The sequence below is a fragment of the Electrophorus electricus genome, chromosome 18 (assembly GCF_041902795.1).
Source record: "Electrophorus electricus isolate QZ-2024a chromosome 18, ASM4190279v1, whole genome shotgun sequence".
Classification (NCBI taxonomy): domain Eukaryota; kingdom Metazoa; phylum Chordata; class Actinopteri; order Gymnotiformes; family Gymnotidae; genus Electrophorus; species Electrophorus electricus.
Genome location: NC_137514.1, coordinates 7,445,618 through 7,457,929, shown reverse-complemented (window position 1 = coordinate 7,457,929; position 12,312 = coordinate 7,445,618). Strand labels below are relative to the sequence as shown.

General features: G+C 39.1%; 1 protein-coding gene across 7 annotated transcripts; it reads left to right on the top strand.

The window, feature by feature from the left end:
- Nucleotides 1-1,766: 1,766 nt before the first annotated feature.
- as3mt (arsenite methyltransferase) lies at nucleotides 1,767-12,232 on the top strand. Of its 7 annotated transcripts, XR_014118166.1 has the most exons (13): nucleotides 1,772-1,962; nucleotides 2,174-2,210; nucleotides 2,481-2,608; nucleotides 2,876-3,026; nucleotides 3,823-3,959; nucleotides 4,267-4,336; nucleotides 4,418-4,499; nucleotides 4,724-4,855; nucleotides 5,450-5,592; nucleotides 8,231-8,362; nucleotides 10,726-11,273; nucleotides 11,729-11,813; nucleotides 12,112-12,232. XR_014118166.1 is itself a non-coding variant. In XM_081701035.1 (11 exons), the coding sequence occupies exons 1-11, from the start codon at nucleotides 1,943-1,945 to the stop codon at nucleotides 10,825-10,827; spliced, it is 1,134 nt and encodes a 377-aa protein (XP_081557161.1). In that variant the 5' UTR covers nucleotides 1,772-1,942; the 3' UTR covers nucleotides 10,828-12,232. The 7 variants fall into 7 exon arrangements, 2 of the variants coding, with proteins under 2 accessions (XP_026865326.2, XP_081557161.1); XR_014118168.1 differs by lacking the exons at nucleotides 11,729-11,813; nucleotides 12,112-12,232 and adding an exon at nucleotides 10,107-10,300 and having other exon boundaries at nucleotides 1,767-1,962; nucleotides 10,726-10,828; XR_014118167.1 differs by lacking the exon at nucleotides 11,729-11,813.
- Nucleotides 12,233-12,312: the final 80 nt, after the last annotated feature.

The window sequence follows — 12,312 nt, the reverse complement described above, 5'->3', positions numbered from 1 at the left end:
TGACAAGCATGTGCTTCCATGCAAGGCGACAGATTCAATGGGAGCCTTTGACAAACTCTTTCAGGCCCATTTCGTCTTTGGTAAATCCTACAGTTCATACTTGAACATTTTACAGGTGGGAACCTTTGCATGCTGGAAACAAAGGAGATACAAAGAGTTGCTGGGTTAAGAGCAAGAATGGTGTGATAGTGAAGATCTGTTGAGGTGGGGCATTTTCTTAGCAAAAGTATAGGGTATTTTCTTTGACAAAGTGACTGTGGAAGTCCAGTCGCGTCAAGCACCTTAAGGCAATTTGTGGACTCTATACAGGGAGGACACTTAATACCTGTAGTGCTACTCATGTTGAATTGTCAACTGTAAATGTAGGTATCTAAGTCGGAGTTATCTTTGCCAGGGATTGTAAATAGTTGTGCATCTGTAATTGCTGATCTAAAGGCAGCAGATGTAGGTCAAAGTGTAGAGAACTCTGTTGTGATTTTCATGGAACATATTGTTCAAGATATCTAGCAGCATGCCAAAGAATTTGCTGTATGTTTTTGATCAGTTTTATAGAATACTTTCATAGTTTTAAATTCTGAATACAAGTCATAAAAACTTGACAGAGAAGTGGGAAACTGTAGAACAAGTTGCATGTGTAATGGGCTCAGGATTTGACAAGACAAAACAAAAAGACTGAAATATATGAACTCAGATAGTAGTGCAAGGCAAATTCAGTATTCATGTATGTTCTAATTTCACCTACATTGCAGTCAATATGTTGCAAAGCACAGGTGCCTGAGATTTTTGTGATGGGTCATTTATTAAGTAACCCTCTATTCACACAGAAAGATACACTGAACAGATCCAGATGTTCTAAGACTATTATGAGGTTGCAAACCCTCTTGGTTCCAAGTGAGGTATTCCCAAATTGGGCACTATATATTTTACTTATATATAGGATCTTCTCTCCAAAATGGAATTCTTGTCTGGCTAACATACTCCTGTGTGCCTCATTTCCTGGTCAAGGTCATAAGTGTCAGTGTTATCAATACAGAGATATCATGAAATGTATACCTGCAGATAAGTTCATTGACAAAAGATAACGAAGGATATCATAAATTAGAGCCATCTAAGAGCTAATCTCTGATGGAAGTGAATATGGACACCTATATATTAAGAATAGCAAGCCTATAACAACCATGTGACTCTGTTGCACTTTCTTCAGCTACTATGGAATTATTGTAATAGGGAACCAATAGTTTCCATTTAACTACTTACTAAACTATTTCCCTATAGGATATGCTAGGAGTGATGTTACTTTGTATTTATGGAATTCTCATTTTTAAATCTACTCTAGGCACTATAGAAGCAGCTGACCATAAAATTACTCCAACTATTGTATGATCTAAACCTGCCGTTTATATTATCCCGTACTCATTACATATATATATATATATATATATATATATATATATATATATATATATATATATATATATATAAAAATCAAACTTTCAAATTAAAAATAGTAACCAATTACTGAGAGGTTTAATGGCGATTTACATTCGAACAGGTGTATTAGATATTTCGCGGCAGCAGTTTTGTGACTTTTGAAAAGGATGTACATGCTTGCACTGGACTTTCCTATTCCTAATAACTGCCACAGATATTCGTCTTTACACACAGCATAGCGATCCATAACACCCTCATATACATGTAATTTCGTCTGTACACAAATGGTCCACTGCACAAGTAATGTTCAATTGGCGTCCATACTGTTGAATCTTGCCCTCTAGCCAAGCAAGAATGCGCGCGTTTGCAATAATGCGCGCTCTGGAAATGTAGTCAGCGCCATGGCTTCCTGTGGTTCCTCTGCACAAAATCTGCCTTGACAGTACACTAGACTACACGAAGGCAAAGACTTGAAAAACTCGTAACGTTTAAAAATTCGGAACGATCTGCCATGGCGGACACATTTGGCAGGTAACTTTTGAAACTAATATGTAGGCAGGCTATGCTGGAAGATAGGTTTACAATATCATCTTGAGTTCTTTACGACTTGACATGCACAAGTTACTTCGGCTATTTACCATTAACTTATGAGATGGCGAATATAAACATTTAAGTCTTCCTTGATAGTCGTATTGACTTAAAATTAGGCTACTACAAAATTCATTGCGTTATGTTTTCGCAGTAAACAGACTGACGTAGCGGTCCGTGACGACGTCAAGGTAGGGTGTAATTTTGAAGCCAAATGCTACAAAAATCTGTAGGGACGCCTGAAAACGTCTCAACACTGTTTATAAAACGCAGGCTACACGGAATAGCATGGCAGATATGGCTAGTGGCTTAGTTTCATCGTTGGAAAGAATTGTGCCAGAACACTGAATAAATTATAAAAGCTGCCTAAATGTGTTGCCTGTGAGAATCAACAGGAGAGTAGCCTACAATAATTGTGTTGTAAATAAAACGTTTTTTGTTTTTTTTTGTTTTTTTTGCAGGATTACTATGGTAAAATACTGAAAAAAACCGCTGACCTAAAGAGCAAAGCGTGTGTCCCGGGGGCAAAGCCCACGCGTGGCTACATCCGAAAAGCTCTCGATGAATTGCACCCGGAAGTCATTGCGAGGTGGTTACACTCCGTCAAACCTGTCATGATAGGTTTACAGTCTATATAAGCAGCATCATTTTTGCACGTATGATTTGCTGTAGGCCCAAAATGCTCAGGCTCCCTTAATATGATTCAAAGTTCTTTATGTTCTGAGTTTGCCAGCAGCTGTCTTTATTAAAGATAAAGCCACAGTTGCTCGTTAGTTATTTGGCGCTTGCAAGCCTCAAAGTCCTGTCGCTGGGCTCCCCCTGCTGCTCGTCCAAGTAGTGCCACTTTTGCTCTTAGGTACTACGGCTGTGGCCTGCTGGTTCCCGAGTGTGTGGCGGGCTGCAGGGTGCTGGATCTGGGTTGCGGCAGCGGCAGCGACTGCTATGTGCTCAGCCGCCTGGTAGGGCAGAGCGGACACGTCACTGGAATTGACATGACAGAGGAGCAGGTGAGTCGACTACAGTGGTTAACGAAGATTGTGTCCCATGTAACAACCCCCCCCCCCCCCCCCAAAAAAAACACCCCCAACAAATCCTTTTCTTGTGTATTTTTGCATTTCATTTTCCAGATTTCTCTATTTCACATATTTCTTTTTGTTTCATTATACTTGTTTCTTTATGTATAGTGTGTAAAAGTAGTCCTAAGGCAAGTGGAGCCCCTATATGGTGTCAGATTATTGCAGAACACTGAAGAGGGATGTTCCTTAGGCCGAATATAGATGAAAATCATACACCTGTGCATTTTAGGAGTACACACCTTTGCGTGTATTAACAGCCTTATATATGAACAGGTAGTATATACATTTTGTAAAATCAAATTGTGCTATCATTTAAAACACATACCTGACAGAAACATTCTAAAAACAGATTCACAGTCAGTGTAAATTGTATCACTTTTTACACCTATTTTAGTTTATGAGACAGAAAAGTTAAACTTTTGTTGCCCAGTTCTAGTGACATCAAACAGCTAACTGGGGGTTCACACTTTAGACTGGACATACTGTAACTGGGGGGGTTCACACTTTAGACTGGACATACTGTAACTGGGGGGTTCACACTTTAGACTGGACGTACTATAACTGCGTTTTTAAGACATGACCAGGATGTTAGGGCAGGACAGGTCTCATGAAACCAGAACAGTACAGTTGGTATATTTGTTTAGAAAAATGAAAACATGTAAGTATGGTCTCATCACTGAGATACTCCATTCTATGAGTCTACTAACCTTGGGCATCTGTCTCATAGCTGGAGGTCGCACGGAAGTACATGGACTATCACACACAAAGGTTTGGGTATAAAAAGCCTAATGTGGACTTTGTTCAAGGGTACATAGAGACTTTGAGAGAAGCAGGAGTGGAAGAGGCATCCTATGACATAATAATGTAAGACTTTTAACATCTCTCTTTATTTATATGCACATACAAGTAATATGGATGCAAAAACAAAACAAAATAAACCAAAAAAAATGCATATTCATATCAGAAAAACATAATTTTAATCATGTGACATTATAATGACGTTATAATAATGACATTATTGTAACATGTTAACATTATTGCAGTTTAGTGACTCTGTCATCACTAATACCCAGTATAGTATTTGATGGAAAAAGCAATGATTCTGGTAAGTCAAATTATAATTTTATTTATTTTTCATTTTTATTTTATTTTATTTTATTTTTATCAACAGATCAAACTGTGTGGTGAACCTTTCCCCAGACAAGGCTAGTGTTCTGAGAGAGGCCTACCGAGTGCTAAAGGTACTTTATCATAACAGTAAACTCATCCTGTGTATTACTGTATAATAGGAAAAATGACTGTGGTGTTTTGGATGTGTTCAGAATGGAGGAGAGCTGTATTTCAGTGATGTTTATAGCAATGCCAGAATCTCAGAATCCCTCAGGGCTGATAAAGTGTTGTGGGGTAAGAAAGTGAAATTTCTTTGTGACAGTAGTCTACAAGATTATTATATACTGTACAAATAATGTACAAATAATCTATAGGATACCTACACATGCACAAGGAATTTTAGCATTTTTTGAATGCAGTTTTACGCTTAACAATCTTTACAGGTATGGTAAATGTAACACAGACAGAATGAGAAGAACTCAAAGATGCAGTTAGTAAGTTTTGCATATCTAATGCAGGTGAGTGCTTGAGTGGAGCATTGTGGTGGGAGGACCTCATGCGATTGGCTGAGGAGATTGGGTTTACTGTACCCCGATTGGTCTCTGCCAACATCATTTCAATAGGCAACGAGCAACTAGAGAAGATTCTAGGTAAGAGGCTCATGGCAACAATATTTTTCTTGATATTATAACAATAGGCTTTTATGGATTATGTTACTTCCGTTTCAGTGCAGTACAGTAGTAATTTGTTGTCTTGTCCTATTTTCGAAGTGTCACGGTACGGCCTCCTCCTCCCCTAAATGTCTCTGTGTGTGTGTTCATCTGCTTGGTCACGCCCCCTCGTGTTTCTCACCTGATCCTTGTTATAGTACTTGTATACAAGTCTGTTTGTATAGTACTTGTATATAAGTCTGTTTGTATAGTACTTGTATATAAGTCTGTTTGTATAGTACTTGTATACAAGTCTGTTTGTATAGTACTTGTATACAAGTCTGTTTGTATAGTACTTGTATATAAGTCTGTTTGTATAGTACTTGTATACAAGTCTGTTTGTATAGTACTTGTATACAAGTCTGTTTGTATAGTACTTGTATACAAGTCTGTTTGTATAGTACTTGTATATAAGTCTGTTTCTGTTCACCGTGCCTCATCCCCACATCCTGCTTAGCCTCCTCCCGTCACACCAAGAAGATGCTTTCTTACAGTAAACGTCTAATTACTTAATATGATGTGAATTATATTTAGGTGACTACAAGTTTGCCTCTGCCACATATCGTCTCTTCAAATTGTCAAAGAATTCTGAGAAGAAAGGCTGTCTTGTCATGTATGATGGAAACATTATGGGCTCAGAAGAGAAATTTGAGTTTGATGCTAAGTATACTTTTAAGGTATGTATTAAAGTCCACAACATGATACAATACTTGAAAAATACACAAGATACTGAAATCTAATGTCAAATTATTTGCTCCCAAACTACAAGTTCATTTGTATGGAAGTATATTGTATTGTATTTTGTCTCATTTATAACATTTGTGAAACTGCAGTGACCTGACATTAGGCTGGATATCTTGAGAATTTAATATTTAAATATTTCACCTTTATGGTGACTAACTATATATTCACTTACCAGCCACTTTATTAGGAACTCCATATTAATAATCAGTGGGAATGCACAATGAGTAGCCTCAGTTCTTTGTGTCGTGGATTCCGCAAAGTGCTGGAAATATTCCTCTTGAGATTTCGATCCATTCTTCTGCGTCATGAAGGAGCTCTACTGGATTCAGGTCTGAAGTACAGCGTACTCGTGGTGATGGAACAAGACTGCAGTGATACGGGCTTTGTGTAATGGCCAGCATTATCATGCTGGAAGTAGAGATTATGAGATGGGTAAATTGTGGTCATTGAGAGATGCACATGGCCAGCAACAGTACTAGGCTGTGGCAATCAAACAATGCTTAATTGGCCCAAGTTGTTGCCCAAGAAAACATTCTTCACACCATTACACTATCACCAACAGCCTGAACTGTTGACACATACACTTAAACAGATATTACATTCTTTAGCTCAACTGTTTATGACTGAGTGTGACGTAACCAGGCTCAGTTTACTGTTACACCATTTCTCTTATTGAGGCAAGTTGCATCCATGCCTTTGTTTGGTTTATGTTAAATTCTGGCTATACCATCTGCATGTCACAACAGAAATTGAGTTTCATCTGGTCATGTAATGATTTTCCGATCTTCAGCTGTCAATCTTCAAATTCCCATTCTGGACAGACAGAAGTGGAACCTGATGTGAACTTCGACTGTTGTAGCCCATCTCTTTCAAGGTTTAACCTACTGTATGTTCTGAGATGGTTTTCTGCTCAACATGGTAATAAGGAGTGGTTGTTTGAATTCCTGTAGTCTCCTGCTCAAACCAACTTGCCATTCTCCTCTGGCAGTCCATCCTCAAGGCATTTTCATCTACAGAACTACCGCTCACTTGATGTTCTGCTTTCTCACACCACTCTTGAGATCATAGATGATCAGCAGTTCACAGATGATCAAACCCACCAGCTGGCACCAATAACCATTACAGGATCAAAATTACTCAAATGGCATTTTCACCTGAAGATTAACTGAAGATGCATTTGCATGATTGTTTGCTTTGTGCTGCAGCCACAGGATTGAGGCTTTATTGGAGACACTTTATTGGAGACACCTATGTAATAGCATATAGAACCTCCTTTGGCCTATCATTTGTCATGGTATAGATTCCATTAGGTGTTGAAATCGTCCTGCAGGAATCTTGGCCCATGCAGACAGGATAGCTCTCTCTCTCTCTCTCTCTCTCTCTCCCTCTCTCTCTCTCTCTCTCTATATATATATATATATATATATATATATATATATATATATATATATATATATATAAAACATTCATAGAAGAAAGTTTAGAGTAAACAATCAACCTGAAATGTTGGAGGAAACCCACAGAAACACAACATGGAAACTCCACCCAGATAGGGACTTTAACTCAAGACCCTAGCACTGTGAGGATAGCATGCTAACCACCAAGCCACTGTGCTGCCTGGATCAGGGAAGCAAGGAAAATTGACTGTCATGTTCTTTGAACCAATCCATGACTATACAACCCATGTGACATGAGATTGTCCTGCTGAAAGTGTTCTTCTGCCTGAGGGTAAACAGCTGCAATGAAAGAATAAACTTGGTCAACCACAATGCTTATGTGAGTCCTGCTGTCCAAAAGTCCATCCACAGGCATCAGAGGACCCAGGATTTGCCAAGAAAACATTCCCACATCATCGCTTCACCTCCACCAGGCTGTTGACAACTGATTGGAAGGGCTCATCGATTCAGGCTGCTTGCGCCAAATTCTGATCTTCCTGTCAGCAAGGTGTAACAGAAATCTGGATTCATCTGACCAGATGATGCTTTTCCACTGCTCAGTGATCCAATTTTTGTGCTCTTTTGCCAACTCTAGACTTGCTTGTCTGTTTCTCTTAGACAGCAACGGCACTCAAACTGGTTGTCTACCTATTATAGACCATTCATGCTAAGGAACAATGAGTTGGGCATTATTGGACATGTTATTGGAGCAACAACATTGTATTTGGCTGCAAATTGCTTGACTCTGCACCGCCTGTTCATCCTCCACTGACCCCTTTTGTTAATAAGTTGTTTACATCCACAGGATTGCCTTTCACTGGATGTTTTTTCTTGATCACATTATTTACTGTATACTATTGACACCATTGCACAAGAAGGCCCCACAACATTAGCAGTTTTTGAATACTGGCCCCGGTTAGTTTAGCACTGGTGATACTTGCTGCTTGATGTCCTGTTTCTCTCTCTCTCTCTCTCTCTCTCTCTCTCTCTCTCTCTGTCTGTCTGTCTGTCTGTCTGTCTGTCTGTCTGTCTGTCTGTCTGTGTGTGTGTGTGTGTGTGCGTGCGTGCGTGCTGTATTGTAGTTTCATGGGTGGGCAGCCAACCACAGAATGTTGGCCTGTGTAAATCTTTGCAGGTGAATGAGGTGGTGGAGGTGGATGGGGATACAGCGGAAATCTTAAAGAGCTCCAGGTTTGCAGAAGAATTCACATTCCAGCCTCAGCCGGGCTGTAGGGCAGCATCTGGAACATGCAGGGCTGAACCTGAGGTTTGTGCTGCATCATGAGCTCAGCCTGGTTATGCCTCAGTGTAATGTCACCATATTCTGTTTGCTGTTACACAATTTGTCTTATTGAGATTTCACAATAAGGCATAATCCGCGATGAGGGTAGGGAAGAGCAAAATTGAGTTCTGTTAATAGAGAAACTTGATGCAAAATAAACATGATACATGAAACGTGAAACCACAAGTACAGTTCAGTTTAAAGAAAGCCCACTGTGCACAGGAAAATGACACAAAACAATAAGACAGTTTAATATCCTCAAAATGTTTTTTTCCAAAAGACATGCTGGATCTGAACACATAATATCTACTAAAGGGCAGGACAATTTTTCTTTGCTGTTATAACTGAATATATGCTATGCTGTTTTGTGACTGTGAATATAAGTTTATCGTGCTTTGTGGAGAACCCCAAAGGAATAAGGTGTATACTAATCTAATACAATTCAACCTAATATATTGGGTCAATAAAAGATCTGATGGTAGCCGGTTATAGAAAAATGAGCTGCAATGGAAAAGTTAAATAAAGAGCAAAAGGTGGTTTATCTAGTAGCTCTAAACTAGTATAGGAACAGATCTGGTGAAAAAAACCCCACTGGCGAGGTCTACTGATAAGTGTCTGTATTCATTTTCTGGAAAGGTTACTGGTATAGTCAATAATCACAAAACTTTAATGTTCAAATTTTACGATGTGAAAAAACTCATCCAGTCCTGGTGATTCAAATTTTTCCTGGATTCCATGGAGCACATAGCACAGAGTTCAAAGCACACTCCCAGCTTGTGCTGCTAGAACGCCAAAAACATATTATGCCCTGGCAGTTGCCTGCCTGTCCTGGAGTTTGTTAGCTTAGTTGTGTCTGTCTTGCCACGAGGATGGGAGTTCATTATAGCCAAACCTGTGCTGCAAGCAGCACAACAGGCACAGACGTGCAAGGCCAGACAGCTGTCTCATTGTCTAGCGCAGTGGCTACACTAATAACCTTCTAAGAACATCGCCTTTTCTGAATTGCTCATGGTCACCCAGGCCATTTAGACACAAGACGAAGGGACTGTTTGGAGTGTGGGACTATTTATAATCACACAAACACATATACATCCTTCAGTTTAATCTGTCATAGGAGCAACAAACAAAGTCTCTGCCCTTAGTTCACTGCAGATTATGGCAGTGCTCATCTGGGGATGTGGCTAAACGAGTTTGATTTGGTCTCAATTTTATTTGATAGCCCTAGACAACAACAACGACAACTATATATATATTAAAAAAAACCATAATGTAGGAGGTGTCTGAAATGGAAGCTTGGTGCTCTGTGAACATCAAACTTTTGAAAGCTTCCCACACAGCCAAATATCTTGTTTTCCTATCCCTGACGAAGGCATATGTTAGTCATGGTAATTTACTCATAACCAAAAGCTGAATGAATGAAGACATTTATGAGCTTTGTTTTGCGCTTAACACGTCTTCATATAGAATACACACACTGTGGGCAGAGCCAAAACCTTAGAGTGATGTGAGTGTTCACACAGCATACAGTGAAACGCTATACACTACAACAAAGTTCAGCAGACAGTTAACGTTGGACTCACTGCTCTGTGGTGGTGAGGCTCCAGTGGAGGTTGGCAGATGCTTGTTGTATATTTGGATGCTTGTGAGTGCTGCCATGGATTTCCATTAGCCATATTATTAACTTCCACGATTTTGTGTTTGCATGCCCCCGTATGACTTGTGGAAACAGAACGTTGCCGTGTGCGGAGCAACCCCGGCATTGTGTCATGGCTGCTGGCTCTTTTGTAGGAGCCGCTGGTCTGTGGCAAGCTGCACCTAATCTCGCCAACAAGATAAACAGTGGCAGACAGTAAACTCGTTTTCCTTGTCATGGAGGTTTCATCAGTGTGCAAATCCCTTGTCTTTTGTTTAAATGACACATAAGTAAGCACCACACACACACACACACACACACACACACAATTCTTGATCTTTACCTCCAATCAGAACACCCTGAAATTCTGAAGCAATTGTACATTGAAACTCTAGAATTAAGGTTTATAGTAGAGTTTTAAGATCATGGCCATCACACATTACTTTGAAGTAATTTTCGATTTATGGAATCTTGCAGGCTTTTGTGTTGATTATAAAACAGTTTTTAAAAGGACAGAAGAATGATGAGTGCTCACACAGCAGACTGTCCCTATCAAACCCAGTACCCTGCTACTAGGTGTTCATTCACTGGCATTCCACTGCAGTGTAGGACTGTTCATTGTGGTATGATTAAACTGCTGTTCAGTTACGTGGACACCTAAGGCTTAATGGTATTCATTTGATCCACTGAGAAATATTCTGTGGTCTCTCTTTAGGTCATGCTGGATCCATTTAAACAGGCACAGCAGTTTGGAGGTGTCACTGTGGCTTCATCCACCGGGGGGTGCTGTGGTCCCCAGGAGTCATGCTGCGAGTAAAGATAGAATAAAAAAATGCCACAGGATAGTATTATTAGTATCTGTATTATCGCTCGGCATGAAATATGCAACCACTTAAATGTGTTATATGATTTGGTAATATAACACACACATAATATTGGTATAATACTAATAATTCTCCATGTCAATTATTAGAATGGTTATACGAGAAAAGCAATTGTTCGTGTATGGCTGTCTGCATTTTTCACACTAAAATTGTAATAGCTTTCATAGCACATAGTCTAATTCATCCATATCGGATGGGGAATTATTGCCAGATGTTGTAATGTAATATATATGTAATATACATCTCTTTCGCTTTCTTACAGTATTTTTATAACCAAGTGGTTATTATAGTGGTTATAAGTGGGGTTTTTTTGTTTGTTTGTTTGTTTGTTTTTTTACAGAGGAGACAAAGCAGATGAATTAGCAAACAGAATAAACAGGTGAGCAGGGGCGCAAGCTGCCCTTCACTGCAGACCTGAGGCGTCAACTACACAGGCTATCCTGTTGGTAGCTGTTGGGGTACAGGCTGAACCTGGAGTGAATTTTGTGTATACATCTGCTATTCTGTACTGTAGGTTTAGGCCAAAGAATGTGGTGTTTGGTGGGATTATTATAGAACTGTATTGTTATTCATGCTCATATTCGGTGGGTATGTATTCATTTTACGGTGTTTTGCACGGCTGCTGTCCAACAGAGCCTGACGAAGACCAATCATAAAGACCAGTCATTATTCAGTAAAAAATGGGGGGCGCTCAGCTGTGCAGCTGTCCTGTGTTTGTCAAAGAACTCCTCAAAGACCATCTGTTGTTACTCTGTGTGATAAAGCATTCTTTAATTCTACATAAAAGCAAAATGTCGATGGGTGATCACATACATTTGGTGTCATTAATTGCAGCAAAGGTCTTTGTAACTGTTGAACATCAAGGGACAGAAGAGTTGCACTCTATTCAGTGCTGATGTCAAGTGTAAATGCATCACAGGTAGCAACTCATTCTTGTTTGTACAGGTTTTCCCACAAAGTTTTTTTATATATATATATATATATATATATATATATATATATATATATATATGTGTGGGTGTGGGTGTGGTTGTGTGGGTGTGGTTGTGTGTGGGTGTGTGTTCTCTTAAGTAGAGGCCACAAATCCTTCCTTAGAAATATAAATGTGTACTACATTTATATTTCTAAGGAAGGATTTGTGGCCTCTACTTAAGAGAACACATTATTTTAGATTAAATTAATATGTTATAATAAAGTTTTATTACTTTCCTTTTCAGGTTCCTAATATCACCCCAGTTTATGCTTTAAAGGGAGTTCACAGAAAGGTTGCTAATAATTAATGGAAATTTTTCTCGTAACAACGTAACAAATGGGGGGAATTAAACTGTTAAAATGGAATATTGTGTCGATATCGCATCATTTTATTATCCTTAATTATTTTTATTGCGTCTCATCTCAGAATGCTGTCATATTTGTTA

Bases quoted from the DNA above. Each gene is read 5' to 3' on its own strand.
- as3mt (XM_081701035.1), top strand. From the start codon at position 1,943: ATGGCGGACACATTTGGCAG. The intron at 3,027-3,822 runs GTGAGTCGACTA...TCTGTCTCATAG, and splicing joins TTGACATGACAGAGGAGCAG to CTGGAGGTCGCACGGAAGTA. The intron at 8,363-10,725 runs GTTTGTGCTGCA...GTCTCTCTTTAG, and splicing joins CATGCAGGGCTGAACCTGAG to GTCATGCTGGATCCATTTAA.